Below are 21,531 nucleotides of genomic sequence, written 5' to 3' on the forward strand. Positions count from 1 at the left end.
GGGTATTTTTTAATTTTAGATTTTTTATTTTTCTCCATAGCAGTTGTCTTTGGATCCTTTTACATCTTTCCTTTCTCTCTCATTCGTGTTTCCATTCATGATTCCATTCTTGATTATGAGGAATATATAGTAATTGTTTTAATGTCTTTTTCGTTGAATGCTATTATCTTTGATATTTCTGTTTCTTTCTCTTGATTTTTTTTCCCAGTCAGGGGTTGCATTTTCCAGCTTTCTTGCTTGTGTAAAATTTTTCATTGGGTACTGTATGTTCACATTGTTATGTCCTGGATTTGGGTACTTTTAAAGATACTTTGAGTTATTTTTTCTGGGATACAGTTAAATTACTAGGAATAAGTTGGATTCTTTCAGGGGTTCCTTTTAAACATTATTGAGCAAGTCCAGAACAATCTTTTGTCTGGTCCTACTTTGTCCCCACTCTTGAGGCACTCTTCTGAGGATTCTACTCAGTGTCCTGTGTTTGAGGTCTTGTTACACTGGCTAATGGGAATGTAAACTATTCCCAGCTACAATAAGCTTTGAGGATTGTTTTGTTCCCACTTTCCAGAGGTTCTTTCTCTGGCCTTGTTGGTTTCCTAACATGAATGTTATGATTACTAGTCAGCTAAGGTGTTACTTTTCACATCTCAGAGCTCTGTGTCACTGTAGCTATTTCAGCTTTAGTAGTTTGACATGTAAGCTGTAGCAGTAGACTTCCCTGAAATCTAAATTTTGTATCCTCAACTTAATGAGACTTTCTGACTCTGCTTGGGTTTTTCCTCCCATTATTGCTGCCTAGCAACTCTTCCTAGGCAGTGAGATGGGCTGTTTATAGCCCTCATCTTATTTGCTTTCCCTTCTCATTGAGAACACTGCCCTATTCTGCCTGTTTAGTTGGAAAACATTTATTTCGTTTAATTTGTTCTTTTTTTTCCTTTAATGTGAGAGGTTAAATCCAATCCCTAATACTCTGTCATGGCCAGATGATACTCTTTGTTAATGAAATTTAATTTTGTTAAATTATTTTTTGTACTTCTGACTCATATCCGTAAATTTATGAACTGTGTAGAATTTAATTATTTGGCATTATAATAATGCATAGAATGCCTCTGCCTTGTGAAATTGGTACCTGCTTCATTAGGAAAAATGAGTTTGTGGGTTAATGATCAGATTTCCTACAATGCTACCTAAATTGTTTACTGAAATTATTAAAGATTTTTAAATAGTTTCCTATCTGGTCTCCTATCAAAACATTTAAACTTCTGAAATTTGTCATTTCTGGTTGTTAAGTCATTTCAGTCTTAGTTATAAACTCTTGCCAGTAAAAGAATAATCTAAGTTGCTGGCCATTCTTGTTCATAGTATCTGTACAGTATTATAAATTATACAGTATTGTGAGGAATATGGTTGAAGAATAAAGACTAAAAGAACTCTCCTGGGATAAAGCAGTACTTGGGAATATAAACATATTAACTTGAGAAATTAATCTTTGATGATTATTTAGGTTATTTTAATTTTGAAATCACTGAAAGTAAATTTGCCACTTTTTTTTCCCCCTCGTATAGGCTGAAGGGTATGTGATTGGCAGCTGCATTAAGCACATTCCAATTGCAGGACGAGATATAACATATTTTATTCAGCAGTTGTTGAGAGACCGAGAAGTAGGAATCCCTCCAGAGCAATCCTTGGAAACTGCTAAGGCAGTAAAGGTAAAAAAGTAATGATGAAAGTGTAATTCAGTTAGAAATTAAAATCAGATTTACAATATTAACATGAAAACTCTCAGGTGAAGAATGGTACTTTAAAAAAAAACAAAAAACCTTTTTACTTAGCCAGTTATAAATTATTACCCTTAATTATATATATGTTTTCTCTTTATTTCTTGTAAGGAGATTTTGCGGGATGAACAGCTCCGTGCCTTGTCTCCACATTTCACATTTGAGTCAAGAACATTTGTACCAGCTGACTTCAGCATACATTTTTGTGATTATTCCCCATAGTAAAAATAATTAGTTTGTTTCATAGTTCTTGTATCTCAGTTTTTTCACTGAATTCTTTATTTTTTATTTTTTTAAGATTTTGTTTATTTATTTGACAGACAAAGATCACAAGTAGGCAGAGAGGCAGGCAGAGAGAGGAGGAAGCGGCTCCCCATGGAGCAGAGAGCCTACCCAATTGGAAAGCAGAGGCTTTAACCCACTGAGCCATCCGGGCACCCCTGAGTTCTTTATTTTAATCCTAATAATTTTCTGTCGAAAAAAAAAAAAAAATTTTTTTTTTTTTTTTAAAGATTTTATTTATTTATTTGACAGACAGAGATCTCAAGCAGGTAGAGAGGCAGGCAGAGAGGCAGGCAGAGAGAGAGAGGAGGAGGAAGCAGGCTCTCTGCCGGACGCGGGACTCCATCCGAGGCCTGAGATCATGACCGATCCAAGCTGAAGGCAGAGGCTTAACCCTCTGAGCCACCCGAAAAAAATTTTTTTTGATGTAATTGTTTCATTTCACTAGAATAGAGCTGGTGTTTGGCTCACGTGATACGGCAAATAAAAGAAAAACGTGACTATTTAAGGTGTTTTAATTTGTATGTTATATAAGTCTTTGTTAGATCAGTGCTTTTATGTAAACTGTCAAAATACTGAGAATCACTTTTTAAATTTATCATTTGCCAGCATACCTACAAAAATTTTAGTGGGTTTCTCATATGTTTTCAGTATGTGAAAGCAAAAATCCCACAGCAAAAATAACTTTAAGGAATTTACTGCTTCCTAGTAGTAAGGGAATTATGAAATGGCTGCCAAAACTAACCCAAAGGATGGCATCAAAATTAAATATGTAAAAAATTAACATGAATACTGCTTCAGCATCTTTGGGACTCCTGTGGGGTTTAAAAAAATAACAAAAGCACCAAAGATTAAAATCTATTTTAGAGAATACTGATGCTCAGTCTGAATCTATTTTAAGAATTATCATTTCCGTATAATTCCTACTTTTGATGTTGGAAAAAGAAGACCTACAATAACATCAAATTGTTCTTTGTTTTCCATATTCTTTCCTTATATGTCTTTATATTATTAGTAATAGTATTTGCATCTATTGTGGATTAGAATTCTTCATGAACAAAAATATGTGAAGTGTGTGTTTTTCTTTTAAAAAAAAAATGAAACGTGGATTCAGGAGTCCATAAATTGTAAATAGAATGCTACAACTCATAACATTTTTGAATTGCATTTTTGATGAAAACTTTTACTTAGGACTTAATCAGATACGTGGCAATTTGGCATTGTAGGTGATACAGTCAAAAAGAATAGTTTTTGTTTTCAGCCTTTTTTCTTTTGCTCATTTATTTAGATCATATTCAGGTTTGTTCCAGGAAGGTATTAAGGATTAACGGTCTATATTAATTGGTGGGTTATATCAACTTTTACTTATTCTCTAGTTCTGTATTTATGTTTTCTCCTTTTCATAATGCAGACTCCATTAATTATTGGAACTGCATAAATAATGAATCTGGAACTGGAACTGCATCAATAATGAATGTTTTCATAAAATAACCTTGAGATAGTAGAGGTTGTCTCTTCAGTTGATCAAGCCTTATTCAGTATGTATGAAGCTAGGAATTATGCATAAGAAATGAGAGATGAGTTATTTGTACTAAACATAAACTAATGTCCTAACATGAAATTATCTTCAGCTTAATTTCTTAATTTTATTTTCCAAAGATACTTGTTCATTTGATTCTGGTTTGCCAAAAATATGTCATCCTTTTCTACTGTTCCTAAAATGAGGAAATAATTACTCATTTCTCTGTTTTCCTAGGAGCGCTATAGTTATGTCTGCCCAGATTTAGTAAAAGAATTTAACAAGTATGACACAGATGGATCAAAGTGGATTAAGCAATATACTGGAATCAATGCTATCTCAAAGAAAGAATTTTCTATTGATGTTGGTTATGAGAGATTCTTGGGACCTGAGATCTTTTTTCATCCAGAGGTAAGGTTTTTTTTTTTCTCTAATTAGATTGGATTGTTTCGAGAAATTGAGGGAGGAGTTAATCTCAGAAACTTTTCCTATACTAAAATGCTATTGTGAGTTATTTATTTTTTTTTTAAAGTTTTATTTATTTATTTGACAGACAGAGATCACAAGTAGGCAGAGAGGCAGGCAGAGAGAGAGGAGGAAGCAGGCTCCCTGCTGAGCAGAGAGCCCGATGCAGGACTCGATCCCAGGACACTGGGATCATGACCTGAGCCGAAGGCAGAGGCTTTAACCCACTGAGCCACCCAGGTGCCCTATTGTGAGTTATTTTTAAGAGGAATAGTTTCCTATGTTGAAATAGGCTAAACAAGTTACTATTTTTTGTATATTTAGAAAACTAAAACTTGTCTTTTTAATATTTGTGGCTTATGTGGGATCGTGGAAAGAGGGGAGCCCCTAAAATTTATGACCATTTAAATAAAGTATTTTGGAAAAGTTCTAGAACTACCAGTGCCCTATATAAAATAACCATTAAACCAAGAACTGTTAGTCGACTATCATAACAAAATATTTATTAGCAGAATAGTTTTCTGTCTCTATGAAAATGTTAGCAACATGGAGGTTTTATTAAGTAAATAAAAGGTGTGTTTTTAATATGAAAAATTCTTCTGGTAACTTAATAGAAGAAAGTTGTTAATAGAATTACATTAAATGCCAAGTGTGCTTACTTGGCATTAAAAAGTTATTTTTTAATATTGTTTATTCACTTAGCAAATAGTGAATATAATTTTCATGGCCTCAGTTGAAGTATGGAATATTTAAAGATGAAAAAGTATTTATGTTGCTCTTACTGGACTCAGAGTAAGAGAGATGATATCTAAACAGGCATAGTTGTTTCAATAAATGCATGGATTTGGGGAGGGCATAGGAACAAAGAGCATCTAAGTCTGCTTGGGAGAACTAAGGAAGCTTCTTATGAGCTGAGACTTCAAGGGTGAATATATATTTGTCAGGCAAGTATGTTAGGGAAGTATCTTTCTGGCAGAAGAGATAGGTTGGGTAGAAGTTTGGGATAGGAGATTGCTAGGTAATAAAATTATAAAGGAAGGGATTGGTGGGAGATGGGCCCAGATGGGTGTTTATGAGGGACTAATATGCTATAGAAAGGAGTTCTGGATTCTGTGCAGAGATCTTCAGTGCAAATGACACAGATTAGAAAGATCACTCTGACAGCACTGGTTTGGATGGATTTGAAATAGGGGTGTGAATTGTGTTGGAAACAGGTAAGTTTGTTACAGTTTTCCAGATGAAGCAAGTAATTTCAGGCCAATAAGATTGAGAAGGGGTAAGAAAAAGCAATAGAATCAACGTGACGTAGTGATTACTTAGATGTGAGGGGAGTAAATATGAAAAATCTGTGATTCCCATATGTGTAACTTGAACAGCTGGATGTGAAGGAGATATTGGCAGGGATCAGAGATCATGATGAATTGGCATATAGCCGTAAATTGGGAGCAAAGGAGCGAGCGAGCATCTGGGATAAGGCATTGTGGTCAGACAAGTATATGGGTGTTTTAAGGCTTTAGACAGCACGTTTTCTTTGCAGTCTTTAAAATAAAAATTCATAAAAGGATGTATGTACATAGTTTTAAAAGTTTTAAAAGAACACTGACAGGCTTAAATAAAAATAGCAGCTCCTCATCCTCCACCCCTACTCTCACTCTTTCTGTGTTCCGCAGAGCATTCACTAGCTCTCACTTAGCCCGCACTCTTGACAGTTACCTGCGCATCTCCAAGTATTTGTCCTCTTATTTCTTGACATAGCAACATAAGTAATTTGTCTACCACCTTCCCTCTTCCTTCAGCTTGTCTGTATGTTATGTTACAGTTATTAGCTAAATCAGTAGTTTTACAGTATATAAATATTATTATACCTGTTAATATTTTTTGCTTTTGAGGCAAAATTGTAATGTAAATTTTTCTCTTAAAATTGAGCTGCTCCTAAATTTTTACTTCATTTCTTCATTTGTGTCATTTTCTCTCTGTTCATTTATTTCATTTATTCATTGAGGTTGTATAATTAACTGTAATCTGAAGGGATCTTAGGGATCTATTTCTATATAGAGAAATTTAACAGTTTTTTTGTAAAACCTTGTTTTACTTTTTTTCTTTGTGGTTTCTTATCCTTTGAGTTTTGGGTACTTCCAAGGTTCTCCAGGGTGAATGGATTGACTTCTTAGCAGTTTGCCCTCTGGAGACACTTAGGATGTAACATTCCTTTTTTGTCTTCCAAACAGAATTGAAGTATTTCATTCATGTTTACTCACCTTCTCTTTTCATCCTTGGGCATTTTTCCTTTCTTGTAATTTTCTCTGTGTTAGTAGTGATTTAAGAAGATCAAAAGATAACTGCGTAGCTGGCAGTCAGGTCACATTTTCTTTTGGGGTCGTGTATATGTGAACTGCTGAAGTTGAACGTATTCAAGGTCACAGGTTAAGGAACATCAGTTGAAGTTGAAATACTGGGAAGACTTACTAAACCTCCATGTGGAGAACAGGAATTAGAAAATTGCAGAAGATCCAGAACCAAAGTCCTAGATGAATAGGATCGTTATAAGATAGGTAATTGCGTGGGAGGTAAGAGGTGTCTTGGATTTTAAAGGAGGAAGCATTTGAGTGGAATACTTACACCCTCAGCAAGGTCCTGACAGTCTTAATCTTTGACATATTAGATACATAAATAAACTGTTGTTTTGGTTGTGTTGTGTTGCTTAGGAAAGGGATAGTTGTCAGGATGTCAGTTTACCTTGCTGCTAATGTTTTATATGTAATATTTTTCCTTTAATTTAATATTTATCATTTGATAAGCTAAGTTTTCTTTAGTAAGTTTTTTAAAACTTTGAGACATCTTTTACTCTATATAGAATTTTTTTCTTTGTAAATTATTTCTTCTGTAGAAATCCATATTTTTCTCTTCTTCTGAGTTCTTTTTTAAAACCAGTTACGCATATGCACATTGTTTAAAAGTCCTGATTATTGAACTTTTAACAAAAACTAGGAGTGTCCTGCATACTTCTCTATTTTTTTCCTAGAGATAAGCACTTCAGCCTTTTTTAGTTGATTGTTTTGGTGATTGCCTCCATTGCTACACATTGCTTTGGTTGCATTTTTCATTTAGGCATTTTGTGTCAGTTTCCAGATAGGGAGGAAGAGGATTGCCTTTTTCTCCCTTTCTTTTTTTGCCATGACAAGCAGTACCTTTCCATACCTTTTTGTCCCAGTAATTACATTGTGATTTTAGTTAGGTAAAAATGCAGTGCTTACATTTTTGTGAACACAAATTTTAATTAGATCTTGTGAACACAAATTCTGATCAAATCTGAGTCATGCAGTTTACCATGAAATATTTTTCTGTCCTATATTTTGTTTTCCATGGGAAATAGTAACTTGTTTGCATAGTTTTAAAATAATGGATCCTTAATTCACCTCTGAATTCTACCTTCCAGTTTTAAAACTGTCTTCTCAGGATATTCAGCTGCATAGGGTTTTATAATCAATTTAATTTTCCAGAGCATGTGTTACGTCCCAATCAGAACCTGTTTCCTTCTGCACTTGGTAAAGAGTTGTCATCTTCCTTCACCATCATTGTGGAGATTCCTTTCGCCTCTCACTTAATTCCCTCTTCCCTCTATCCCATATCTTTATCTTTCTTTATTTTAGTGGAAATCATTTCCATTTGGGATTCCTGATATAAAGGGCACATGAAGGATGAAAATTTCAAGATCTTGCATGTTTGAAAATGTACTCATTTTACCTTTATGCTTGTCTGATAATTGGGTATAGAATTCTAGATTGTAAATCATTTTTCCTCAGCATTTTGAAGCCTCAGCTCAGTTGCTCCCTGTTACAGCTTGAAGTAAAAAGTTGTTCTGATTCCTAAACCTTTTATAGGGCCTGCTTTTTTTCTTTCCATATACTTGTATATTGTCCCTTCGTTCCCCTAACATTCTGATGTACTCTTTTTCTCTTCTAGTTGTACTTTTTGTTCCACTCTCTAGGTTATTTCTTCAGTTTTATCTTCTGAACATTTAACTGAATTTATTTCTGGTAACATACCTAATTTTCAAGGGCTCCCCTATGTCTGCTCTTGAATATTCCTTTTTTATGCTGCTCTGTTCTTGTTTCATGTTTGCATATTTTCTGGCTCTCTGAGGATACTAGTCTAGGTTTTTTGAAGTTTTCTTCTTTCTACCTAGTCTCTTTCTCCAGGTTGCTTTTTCTCTTTGTTTTCTTTGTTTTGATTCTTGTATTTTTCATGCTAGAGGTTTTGGAGAGCCACTCATTTAAGAAGGGAACACTAAAAATCAGATTGGAAATCGGAGCTTTGTGGATAGGATTTGTAGACTATGTTTTTTTCTTTGGGGGAATGCCCTGTGTATGTTTCTTGAGATCATTTCACATAGTCCCAGGAAGATTGCTGCCTGGAGGGTAGAGGTTGGCAGTCAAATGGGAAGAGGGTCAGACATTGTGTGTCAGCAGTAGGCTGCATACGTTCACTTAAAAGCCCCCAGCTTTCATTCTTTTCAGCCATTTATAAGAGTCCCCGGGCTCTAATTTATTCCTTTTAGAGAATAGGTAAGTCACCTTTCTCCTTGGACGAGGAGGCATTTCATAGATTATTTCTTTTCCACAGAGACTTTTAACCAGTGTTCCTTCCTGTCCTTCTACCTCACTTTCAGTGCTGACAGGTACAGCCAGTTCTTGGGGGAGGGAGTTTTAATAGAAAACAGCCTTATTCTTAGCTTTCCCAGCTGATGACTTACTAAGTGTTTTGGAGGGAGTGCATGTCTTGTCCATCTGCTTTCCAGATTACAGTTTGCCAGATTTTGTTGCTGTTTCTTCTTGTTCTGTTCTCTCCATACATTTGGGATTATTCCTTTTAAAAAAAAATTCTTTTTTGTTGCTTTTAGTAGGGAGAACAAGTTGAGATATGTGTGCTTAGTTCACCATGTTTTTCCAGAATAGACTTTTTTTTTGTATCCTATGAACTGTGTCACTTCCCAAGTGAATTTTAAGATTCTGTCTTTTGTAGTTCTAGATATTTCTGTGCCAGAGTTCCTCTGTCATTTGAAATATTCACTCTGTTTTTTGTTTTGTCTAGATGAAAGTGTAGGTATCTAAACTTGGACACTGAACATAAACTGTATGAAAGAGTAAGGGTATTTATTTTTTGAATAGCTAAATTCATCACAGATGCTTGAACTGTTTTTAGAAGGAACAAGCTTGGCTTGGCACTCTGAATTTTTTTTTTTTTTTCCTCTGAAGGAAATTTGTTTTTTTGACAAAGCTATTTGGACTGTTTTGTTGACTTGGGTGTTTTCTCTATAGATTTTCCAGAAGAGAGAAAAGGTACTCTTCCTTTGATAGCCACTTACAGTAGTAGTAAGACCTGATCAGAAAGCATTTAGAGGCAAGACTAACCCTTTTGCTAAAAATGAAAACAAAAGGCCTAAAAATAGTCTTAGTGGAGACCCTAGGTTGAACATAGTCAAGTATTAAGTAACCTACAACAATTTATTGTTAGTTCTTACTCTTTTCCTTTGTTTACTTACTAAGTATCCATGTTTGCTGCTTTATTACATATTCTTCTTCTTCTCATCCGGGATTCTGTATAGCATAATAGTCCATGAGCTTTTTGTGAAGATGTATTCAAATCAGACTTCATGTCTTTCTAAATCAAAATATCTGTGGATAGGTCCAGAATATGTGAATATTTAAAGAATGTATAAATCCTTTCTTTTGTATGTTCTTGATTAAAAATTGCTATGAGAAGGGCCCAACACAGGAATAAATTACTTTGTTCCTGTCTTACTTGCTTATGTTACAGCAGAAACTCTCTTAAAGGTTAAGGAAAGAATTATGGGAGGGTTAATCTCTTGAGCACATGTGCTCCTCTGTGAGGGTGTGTGTATGTGTATGTGTTGTTTAGGTAGATATTAAAGGAATATAGCTAATAAAGATAATGTAGAGAATTTGTAAGTTCTGTATTAATAAGTTGATACTGTATTAAGATATCCTGGAACATATTTTCTATCAAATTGGTCTCTGTCCACATTTTGGGGATTAAATCTCATCTCAAGGTCTCAGGTTGAGGTATCTTTATGGGATCATAAAAGCACGTTTGAGAACTTAGTTTCCTTAGAAATTTCGTAGTCAGAACCTAGAGAGTTTGTACAGATGACAAAGTAAAATTTTCAGGATGCCAATTCTTTTGCTCATTCTAGTTAGTTATGGACTGAGCCATTCCCTGCCAGTAAACTAAGCTTGTCTATACATGGCATACAGAGCCACCTGAGTTATGTTCTCCTATTTTTCCACAGAATACAGTATGGACTACTTCTGACAGAACAAATAGTCTATATGTTGGGTTCTCAAGGTTCAGATTAAGCCACATTCTCAAGGTTCAGATTAAGCCACATTTCTCTATCTATATGATTTTGGAGGGTCATAAGCATGCATATAAAAATAAATAATGGGAAAGAAAGGAAGACCTCCTTAATCTTATTTCTCCTTTTATAAGGCCTGTTTGTTGTATATAAAAAAAGGGTTTTTTTGTTGTTGTTGCTAAGCTTTATTTATTTATTTATTATTAACATACAATGTATTATTTGCTTCAGGAGTACAGGCCTATGAATCATCAGTCTTACACAATTAACAGCATTCACCAAAGCGCATACCCTCCCCAGTGTCCATAACCCAGCCACCCTATCCCTACCTCCAGCTCCCCAGGATCCCTCAGTTTGTTTTGTGAGATTTTCTTATGGTTTGTCCCCCTCCCCAGTCCCATCTTGTTTCATTTTTTCCCAGTCTACCCGCCATGACCCCCCACCCTGCCTCTCAAATTCCTCATGTCAGAGAGAGCACATGATAATTGTCTTTCTCTGATTGACTTATTTTGCTTAGCATAATACCTTCTAGTTCCATCCACATCGTTGCAAATGGCAAGATTTCATTTTTGATGGCTGCATAGTATTCCATTGTATGTGTATATACCACATATTCTTTATCCATTCATCTGTTGATGAACATCTAGGTTCTTTCCATAGTTTGGCTATTGTGGACATTGCTGCTATAAACGCTGGGGTGCACATGCCCCTCTGGATCACTACATTTGTATCTTTGGGGTAAATACCCAGTAGTGCGATTGCTGGGTCGTAGGGTAGCTCTATTTTCAGCTTTTTGAGGAATCTCCATACTGTTTTCCAGAGTGGCTGTACCAGCATGCATTCCCACCAACAGTTTAAGTTCCCCTTTCTCCGCATCCTCGCCAACATCTGTTGTATCCTAACTTGTTCATTTCAGCCATTCTGACTAGTGTGAGGTGGTATCTCACTGTGGTTTTGATTTGTATTTTCCTGATGCCGGTGATGTTGAGCACTTTTTCATGTGTCTGTTGGCCATTTGGATGTCTTCTTTGCAGAAATGTCTGTTCATGTCTTCTGTCCATTTCTTGATTGGATTATTTGTTCTTTGGGTGTTGAGTTTGATAAGTTCTTTATGGAATTTGGGTACTAGCCCTTTATCTGGTAAGCCTGTTTGTTATATATAAACATTTTTAAAAAAATTATTATTTTTAACCTCATTCTGTTTCCATAATAATTGAAGTTGTCACATTGCTTTCTGCCTCACACCTTATCCAGTCTGTTAAAGAATTCTGAAAAGTTTTGTGTAATACATGTACCTTCCATTCCAAATAAATACATATTAATATTTTAATATTTACCGTATTGAGATCTTATTTTAAAAAGTAAAATATTACAAAAAGAGTGTCTTCTCTTCCTTAGACCTTTTTCTTTCTGTATTTGGTTTCCATTCTTTCTTTTTCCTCTGAAGGGCAGTTGCTGTTTTAAATTTTAGTGTATATCCAGTTCATGTGTTTAACTGTACATATATTCAGAAAAACATATTTTTAAAGGGTTTACATGTATGGAATCACTGAAGTTTTTTTGAAGTCAGCTTTTTAAAAAATGAGTTTTGCTTTTGAGTGTCAGCTGTTGGAAATAGTTTAACTGTGTTATATCATCATGTGAGTATACAGTTTATTCTCATTATTTACAGTAGATACTCCAAAAAGTTGCTGTGAACACTCAATTAGTGAATAATGAATCATTGCTCATAGCAGGAAACAGGGTTAGGTTCTTGGAGTTTTAGGTTACAACACTTTTGTCAGGTGAACATAGAGCTATTATTTGTGTTTAAAGATGCACTATTTAGTATATATCATTGATTTATTAGCCTTGATCCCATGGCCAACAGCAAAACTGTGACTCATGCCTGAATGAACCTTATCCAGAACTGTATTTTCTCCATGACATATATCATAGCCTTAAGCTTAAGAATAGTAGATAGCACTTTGGCACTACTGTGATTGGGGAACCTTTTATTTATTTATTTTAGATTTTTTATTTATTTGAGAGGGATTAAGTGAGAGCACAAAAGCAGGGTGAAGGAGAAAGCAGATTCCCTGTGGAGCAGGGAGCTCGACTCAGGGCTCAATTCCAGGACCCTTGGATCATGACCTGAGCCAGAGGCAGACCCCCAACCGACTGAGCCACCCACGTGCCCCAGAGACCCTTTTAAATAGCAGAATTACCCACAAAAATGTGGAAGCTGTGGCACTAAATAGATCATGCAAAGGACACTTAACAGTATGAAAGCTGAAATGAGAAGACTGGGCATTTCCTTTTTTGACCTCAAATACGAATGTGCTGGTCAACTCAGATTTTCAGAGTGCTGTTCATGTGCATGCCTCCGGGTTTTTACCAGCTCATGGTATATGTGTGCTTTTACATTTTTGCTATTCTGATGATTATGAAATGGTATATATCATCACTATAATTTGATTTCTTCTGAAATCTCTGATTTCAGAGTCTTTAATTTTGAGTTAGAGACCAGAATTTATGTTTGTAAAAAGTCCTTTTTTTTTAAAACTCAAAACTTTATTAATTTTTTATTGTGATGTTTAAGTAGCGATCTAATCTCTATCATGTATCCACCTTTACTTTTCAGTTTGCTAATCCAGACTTTACTCAACCTATCTCAGAAGTTGTAGATGAAGTAATTCAGAATTGCCCTATCGATGTCAGACGTCCACTCTACAAGGTCAGTATTTACGGCAAAATTGTTCAAGGTCTTCTTTTAAAAAAACTTCTTTATTTTTCTGTCCATTGTTGAATATTAAATTTAAAAATCCTCTCTTCAAAAGCCTATGATAAGATTTTAGTACTGTTTCATATGTCTTAAAATTTTTTGTTTTTCTTTCTAAATAAAAATCGTACTTATTTATTTTTCTCCAATGATACAGAATATTGTCCTCTCTGGAGGTTCAACCATGTTCAGGGACTTTGGACGTCGCTTGCAAAGAGATTTGAAAAGAACTGTAGATGCCAGGCTGAAATTAAGTGAGGAATTGAGTGGTGGCAGATTGAAGGTTGGTTTTTTCAGATATTGGTGGGAGGGTTGAGGGTGCCTTGATAATTGTAGTGGGGATGGGAAATGTCTGCCAACTTCTGCTTTTATTTAGGGAAATAAGAGGATTTCTGTCAGGTTTTCTAATGGAAAGTGGTTAATCATAATGAGATCTTATTTTAAGAAATAAAATATTACCAAAAGAGTATCTTACCTTCCTTAGACCTTTTCCTTTCTCTGTTTGGTTTCCATCCTTTCTTTTTCCTCCTGAGGGTAGTTGCTATCATGAATTTAGGTTACCCAGGTCATGTTTTTAACTGTGCATGTATTCAGAAAAACATTGTTTTAAAGGATTTACATACATGAAATCGTTCAAGAATATCATGTCCTTAATTGGTCATTTGATTCCTCTAGGGTGGTATCAACATTTATGGAAAATATTGTTAGCCTGTGTGAGTGACAATATTTCATACATATCTCATGGATAACTTACATAGAGAAGAATTCCTTGCATATTTTAGGGATAATACTCCATAAGGACCCACACAATTTTAAAGAGTACTATAGCAGGACAACGAAGCCTAGTTGATAGAGAAGCTGATGTTGTGAGGTTTATCCTGCTTGCACAGACTCATTCTAGCTTTCCCACAGCAGCCTCATAGTGTGAAATCCAGTTGGTGGTTTAGCAGAAATAACTTCTTTTACATGTCCTGGACTTTGGGTTTGCTGTCAAAATCAAAATGAATTTAAATTCTCAGATGCTTGCTATCTATATTTATGAGAGTTTTCCAGTAAATGTTGTGTTTCATCCTTGTTCAGTTTAGAATATTGAAGCAAAATATTGACTTAGAGGATACATTGCTAAATAAAAACAAGCTTTATTCAACTTGGAGAATTATCAAGAATTAGGGCTTCATCTGAGACTACTAGTCAGTCAGAATTATTTAAAAATAAAACATAATCCTCTATGGTTTGCTGCTTGTTTAGAAATTGCATGACAGCTGACTGTTTTCAGTCCCTAAATTTTGATTATCTTAAACTTACCCTTGGAGCACAGTAAAAAAAGTTTGTTTCAAAGTAGTTGTTTAGTTTGTAATGGACTCATTATAGATAAATGAAATGAAACAAATGCTGTTTATTAGTATAGTATTTTAGTAAAGTAAAAATTTAATATTTTTAGGCTTTTTGTACATTTCAAAATAAGAAATGAGTACTTTTTATCCCCCCTCAGTGATATTAGCACTGTACTGACATTAATGATAAAGGAGAAATCCAGTTTACTGGAGGACTCTGCCTTCTTTTTTCTTTTACTTTATATTTTTATGGATTTTCATCACATTTTTATGTATCTGTATCTAAATCTGACTTTATTGCCTTTCAATTTGTAATTTTTAATGACAACTAAATAACTTAATCAAAAAATAATGCCATTTTTTATGACATGTAAATATTTTTAAACTTTTTATTTTGCAATAATTTCATACTTACAGAAAACGTACAGAACCTAATAGGAATTTCTGTATGTCATTCACCTAGATTTTCCAAATGTTAGCATTTTATATTTGCTTTATTCTATATCTACAAAGATACCTACATACACAAATAAACACACATACCTATATGTGTGTATATATTTTTTCTGAACTACTTGAGAATGAATTGGAAGAATAATGTCCCATCATGCCTAAATACTTAAGTGTGTGCGTCTTCAAGCAGGACATTGCAAATGTCACAAAACTAACCTGATAAAGTAAAAAATCTAGTTACGGACCTGATTCACGTTTCACCACTTCTTCCATTATTGTCCTTTATGGCAAAAGGGAGAAAAAAAACATACCTTTTTTTGGTCTAGAATCCAATCTTAGGATTGCATGTTTCAGTTCATTAATTCGCTATCATGTCCCTTCAATATGGAGTAAGTACTCAGTCTTCTTTTATATTCATTTATCCTTCCTTCCTTCCTTTCTTCCATTTATTTATTCATTTTAGAGAGCAAGCGAGGGAGTGTGCGTAAGTGCTCTTGAGTGGAGAGGGTTTGAGGGAGAGGGAGCGGGAGAAAGAATCTGAAGCAGACTCCACACTGAGCCACCCAAAACCCCTTTTTTGTCTTTCTTATTTAACCTTAACATTTTTTTTTTTTAAAGAATACAGGCCATTTATTTTACAGAATGTTTCTCAATTTTCTGGTATTTCCTCATGATTAGTTAGGTTTAGATTATGTACTTTTGGCAGTAATACTACAGAAATGATGTTGTATCCTTTTTTAGTTTGTTGTATCACTAGACACATGGTGTAATTTGTCCCAGATGTTAATTTTGATCAGATGGTTTAAGTTGTGTCTGCTGGGTTTCTCTATAAAATTGTTATTTTTTCTTTATGTGTAATAAGAATACTACAGGAAGATACTTTCAGACTATGTAGCTATCATGTTTCTTATCAGACTTTGAACCACTGATTTTAATATCCATTTCTCTTTTCTAAAATAGTTACCACTATGTGGTAGTTGCCAACTGGTATTTTGCAAATTCTGTTATTCCTTCTATGGTTTTTAGTCTCATTTTACTGTAAGGAAGAGCTTTCCCTTCTCATTCATTCATTCATTCATTCAGTAATACCTCTATAAAAACCTGATTTCTCATATTTTTCTTTAGGCTGTATCACTAATATCATTGCAATAAAATATTAGCGTATCAATACTATTAATATCTTTAATTTTGATGCTCAAATTTTCTTAGATTTGGCAAGTGGGAGCCATTAAAGGTAGCTTTTTGTCCTTTTGATGTGTCCCTAGTATTCTTTAGGCTCTTTGCTACTCCTTGATAGAGCAGAACAATTCAGATTCATCTTGTACTTTCTGTTCTCCAATATTGGAATCAGCCTCCCCCCCCCACCCCTTCCTTTCTGGAGACACCCTTGTTTCTTTTAGTGGAGAATGCTATTTAGGAAACACATTTTGGGGATTGCCTGGGTGGCTCAGTCTGTTGTGTCTGCCTTCAGCTCAGGTCATGATCTCAGTGACCTGGGATCTGAGCCCTGCATTGGGCTGCTTGCTCCCCAGGGAGCCTGCTCCTCCCTCTTCCTGCCACTCCTCCTGCTTGTGCTCTCTTTCTCTCTGACAAATAAATAAATAAATAAAATCTTTTTAAAAAAAGGAACCAAATATTCATTGTTATTGGGTCACTGCCTTAGGCCTTCTTGGGAGTCAGAACTGGGAGGTGTTTGTGCACATGCATATACACACTCATCTGTATCCAGTTTTATACTTATATAAATTAAAAACTTAATTCATAGTGATACTGCTAGCTCCAGAATACCAGAAGTTCATTGTAGCCTTCCAATTTTCCGTATTTGTAAGAGTCAGAGGCTTAACCCACAGTGCCACCCAGTCACCCTACTTCGTTTTTATCTTAAGACAGAGGGCTAGTCATAATCCTGTGTTCATAAGTTACTTGGGTTAGTTTCTTTCCCCACTTCAGTGTGGCTATTACTACTTTTTAAAAATAAAATTAGCTTAATTTGTTTCTGTTGTATTCTGTTTTGCTTTATATGCATCCTTCCTCTTCTGAAGTTTTACTTACTTTTGAGTACACAATTTTGTGTTACATACATTTACAGTTAAATGATACAGAAGTTGTTACTTGAATTTACTATTGAACTGCTCTTGCTATGTCATTTTTAGCCAAAACCTATTGATGTACAAGTCATTACACATCACATGCAGCGATATGCAGTTTGGTTTGGAGGATCCATGCTGGCTTCCACGGTGAGATAAAGCTTATATTTCAAATTTGATTTTTTTTTTCCAGAGAGAAAAAATACAGTATTTATGCAGTGTAGAATAACAAGGGAAATTTCTTTAAATTTATCTGCATATAGCTGTAGATTGCATGAGCAAGTTTTAAACTTAGAAACGTTTGTATGTACATAGTATTTTAAAATGTAGTTATTTGGATTTTAGTTTTTGCTTGCTAGACAGTTTTTTAGAGTGAACACTTCAGGGTTTTAAAATTAATCTGTAGGTAAAGTTCTTTTAATCTTGTGATGATACAGATATCAGAAGGTCATTGCTTTTTCTGTGCAAATATTTAAAAACATCAAGATCACTGCATAGGAAGTATGATGTTCAAAAGTTAGTAAAGGGAATTATTCTAAGGGCCATTTCCCCAAAACAAAACCTTAAAACCTCTTTAAAAGATAATGTAACATCATTTGTCTATTAAATATCAGTGTTTTATCTTGTAGTACACAGAGTATTCAATAAGATAAAGAAGTTTTATCTGAATTTTTGAAAATTACATAAACTTGGATTTTTTAAAACCATTGAAAAATAAGAGGTAGTTACTTTCTTCCTTATTTTAGTTATCTTCCTTTTGTTCCACATAACCTGATGAGTTTGTAAGTTTGCCCTTTGAAGAAGTTAAGGGAGAGAGAGCTTCTGTCTATATCAGACCTTTATTGAGGAAACAGTCTAGAAGTTTTTGTATATGACTAAGAGGAGTTTATATTTTATTTTACTTTAAAAATTTTATCTATTTTAGAGAGTGAGAAAGAGAGTGACGGTGCGAGTGGGGAAGCAGAGGAAGAGAGAGAGAATCTGAAGCAGACTCCTCAGTGCTCAGCATGGAGCCCAATGCGGGCTTGATCCCATGGCCCTGAGATCATTGACCTGAGCCTAAAGAGTCAGACATTTAACCAACTGCACCTCTTAAGTGCCCCTTATTTACATTTTAAATTAATGCTGCTTTTTTAGAATATTGATTTATTGTACAGTGTGGGGAAATCTCATCAGAATAGTTGAGCTTTTGAGAATCAGTCTTCCAGTCCTCAAAATGTCCGAATCATGTTGAGGTAGGAGGATGTGTGTTAGGACACGTGTTAAATCCTGCTTTTCATTTCTGATAACTATTTGTAGCTGATTTTTAAGCCACGATTTCTAGAATTTTTAAGCTTCATTTAAATACCCAGATGGACTAATAGTAAACATTTTGTTCTATTTTAAAGCATTTTGAGAGCTGGTACACTTTTGACCTTTGTAAAAATACATGTTTTTATTTTCAGCCCGAGTTCTACCAAGTATGCCACACCAAAAAGGATTATGAAGAAATTGGACCTAGCATTTGTCGTCACAATCCAGTGTTTGGAGTCATGTCGTAAAATTGATTTCATAATTATTGGGGTTAGGGAGGTGGGGAAGAAATAATCTTTCTGATTACCTGTTTTGTCTGGATGGCTGGTTTTGAGGTTTTAAACCTGACTTGAAGTAAGAAGACCAAACATAATTATACAGGAATATTTTAATAAGTGTATCAACATGCGAATGTAGAGGAGAGCCAAAATGATTAAGTGTTTTTCTTTAGACTGAATATTTGAATCTTATGTGTAACAAAAAGAAGTGGGTTTTAGTTCTTTCTGTGCCCTGATATTTTGTATATTATTGAATTATCCAAGATTTGATGGGATTTATCGGTATGTAGATAGCTCTATAATGCTTGAGTTGTACACTTCTAAGTGTGCAATGCAAGAGCTTGTTTATATTTCATACTTTTTATACTTTGAGGAAAAAAGTCAAAGAAAAACTAGTATTTGAGGAGAATCAAGTGACCAAGTAAAGGATAAATTAAAAAAAAAAAAAGCCTCCTGAGACTTGGCGTACACACACTCATGGGATTCCAGTTATTACAAATGGCTTCCACCCCCTTGTGCCCCCCAATGGTTTTCTTTGCAAGTGCTTTTGGAACTAAGAAGCTAGTATCTTGGATTAACTGATGCCCGCTAGTGCTTTCTGACTACTCGAATCCTGTTTCTTGCTTTAAAGGAAAAGTAAAGAGAAGACTGTTGGACCAGTACTGCAGTTCTGTAGTGTCATTTCTTATTAAAAGTAAATTTGATTACCAAAATTGGTATATTTAAAGCCTAACACCATTCTAATAAAGGCACAAATTTCTTTTTAATACTTGTTTCAAGCTCTTTAATCTCTTTATAAGTTAACTAATCTATTTTCTTCAAACCTCTGCTATAATTCTTTAAAATCACAATTGGTTAGCAAGCTGACTTTTTTATGTGCTCTAAACAAATAATTGTGAACTTTTAATATGTTGAGTGCTTTCATTTTGATAACTGGATCTCCATTTGATATTTTCATTTGTATAACTCATTTGCAGTCTGAAAATTTTTTTAGTGCCAGTCCCTGACATACCATGGAAAGTTAATTTTCTTTGCATTTTAAAATATCTGGATTATGAAGAAAAAGTGATGAAAATAAATTAAAACTGAATTACCTTTTCTAAAGTTTTTTTTTTTTTTAGAAGCAGTGTCATTCTATTTTGGGTTTATGTATCTTATAGGATTTCTGTTTCTGTTGGAATAGTAGGATTTATTGAAATCTCTATAATGTGTATGGTAGAAAATACCCTGTGAACTTGAAATTTCACCAGTTATATTTATAGAAGAATAAAAATGGAAGATGTTTTTTAGGCCTTTTTGAACTTCAGCATTAATGCCAGTGCATACTTGAACTTCATTATCCGTGAAAACGCACAGAGAATTAGTATACGTCTATCTAAAAGTTAAAGAACAAGTAAAGGGTCTTTGTTATTTGTGTTTAATATAAAGATAGAATTGAGGAGTAAACTTCAGATTTTATTTAAAATGAAGCAGGGTATTTAAAATCATATTAATCATTTCTGTGAAACTTTGGGTGTAAAGAGCAGAGTGTATATCCTCTGGTAGTGATAGTATCAGAATCAAAGATCTTACTTTTTCCTCCCTATTAAAAATAGTTCATGAACATGTAAAGAAAAACTATTCAAACAGTACCAAAGAGTGGATAGTGAAAGTAGTTTTCTTGTTCACCCTAGCTTGTCTTATTTTCTCATTTCAGTTAGAAATGTCTTTGTGTTTTTGTAATTTTCTGTGCATATGGAAAGAAGTATAGCTCCCTTATTTTAGCACAAATTGGAGTTTGCTACATATACTGTTCTTCATTCTGCTTTTCAAATCTTTTTTGATAACAGAGCTAAATGGATAAGCATTAAAGATTTCATCCTCCTGGTCCAATAAAGTATTATTAGCATTACCTTAAATATGTCCTTTCCACCTAGTGTTACTGAATAGTAAGTGAGTAAGCTCAAAAGACATGTTTACAGAGCTACAGATTACAGTCTCATACATACTTATATAAAGATGTTAACTGATTGATTAAAAAAATCTGAATCAAAAATTTTCCTTTGAACTTACATATATTTTAGGGAAACAAGAAAATTCAAACCTTTACTATATTTCTTGTTGGCCCTTTTGCTCTGCTCTTCTGGGACTGAGCTGTAGTATGAGAGAAACAGTGCTCTTACTTCTTTACATCTTCCCTATTACTGTATATCATTTTTCATTTTACAGCACCTTTGGTTATATATGTGTAGATTCTGGCCAAGATTAATTCAGATCTGTAACACTGATTTGATACCTGGCTGCTTGAGTGTGGTACATTGGAAAAGAGACCAGTGACTGAAATTTTTATTCTGGTTCTACAAATTGATGATAGAACTCCTTCAACTTTTATTTTTTGTTGTTATTAAAACATGGAAGATACAGTTGTATAATCCTCAACAAATTCTTTGTATTTTCTGGACCTTAATTCACTTTACATAGAAGGTGATATATGGATTAACAATGCAGTTTTTGTGATTTATTAGAATTGATTCATTTGTGATAGTAAAGGTGTTTTCTGATGTCTCCATTTTAATAGGCAGAGCTTTGATCAATTGGGAAATATTAATGGACAGAAATAAAGTAGATAATGGTTCTCTAGTTTGCCTACTCTTTAGTAAGCCGGTTTTCACAACTTAATCTTTACCCATTAGTAAGTGGCATATACTGCAACTGATCACCTTCCTGTCTGCCGCCTTTTTTGATAAAAAAGAACAATCCAGTATTGTTAAGGTCCACCAATATAATTTTTTGGTTTGTTTTCAAAGCTACTTGAACAAATTGAAATAACTGTTCTTGCAGTTATTTGTAGAACTAGCTTCAGAAATAATATGAAGATAGGGATAATAGGCTATTATATTGTTTATTTACTTATTTTCTACAGAGAAGT

The 21,531-nt window shown here is 34.2% G+C and overlaps 1 protein-coding gene across 1 annotated transcript in view; it reads left to right on the forward strand.

The window, feature by feature from the left end:
* The window catches only part of ACTR3 (actin related protein 3), a 61,931-nt gene extending 42,023 nt beyond the window's left edge, over positions 1-19,908 (forward strand). The window contains exons 7-12 of the mRNA XM_044242599.1: positions 1,563-1,706; positions 3,814-3,987; positions 13,041-13,133; positions 13,336-13,461; positions 17,119-17,202; positions 18,498-19,908. Of these exons, the coding sequence (XP_044098534.1) occupies positions 1,563-1,706; positions 3,814-3,987; positions 13,041-13,133; positions 13,336-13,461; positions 17,119-17,202; positions 18,498-18,593 (717 nt within the window). The 3' untranslated portion in view covers positions 18,594-19,908. The remainder of the gene's footprint in view (positions 1-1,562; positions 1,707-3,813; positions 3,988-13,040; positions 13,134-13,335; positions 13,462-17,118; positions 17,203-18,497) is intronic.
* Positions 19,909-21,531: the final 1,623 nt, after the last annotated feature.

This window comes from Neovison vison, chromosome 3 (assembly GCF_020171115.1).
Source record: "Neovison vison isolate M4711 chromosome 3, ASM_NN_V1, whole genome shotgun sequence".
NCBI classification, from domain to species: domain Eukaryota; kingdom Metazoa; phylum Chordata; class Mammalia; order Carnivora; family Mustelidae; genus Neogale; species Neogale vison.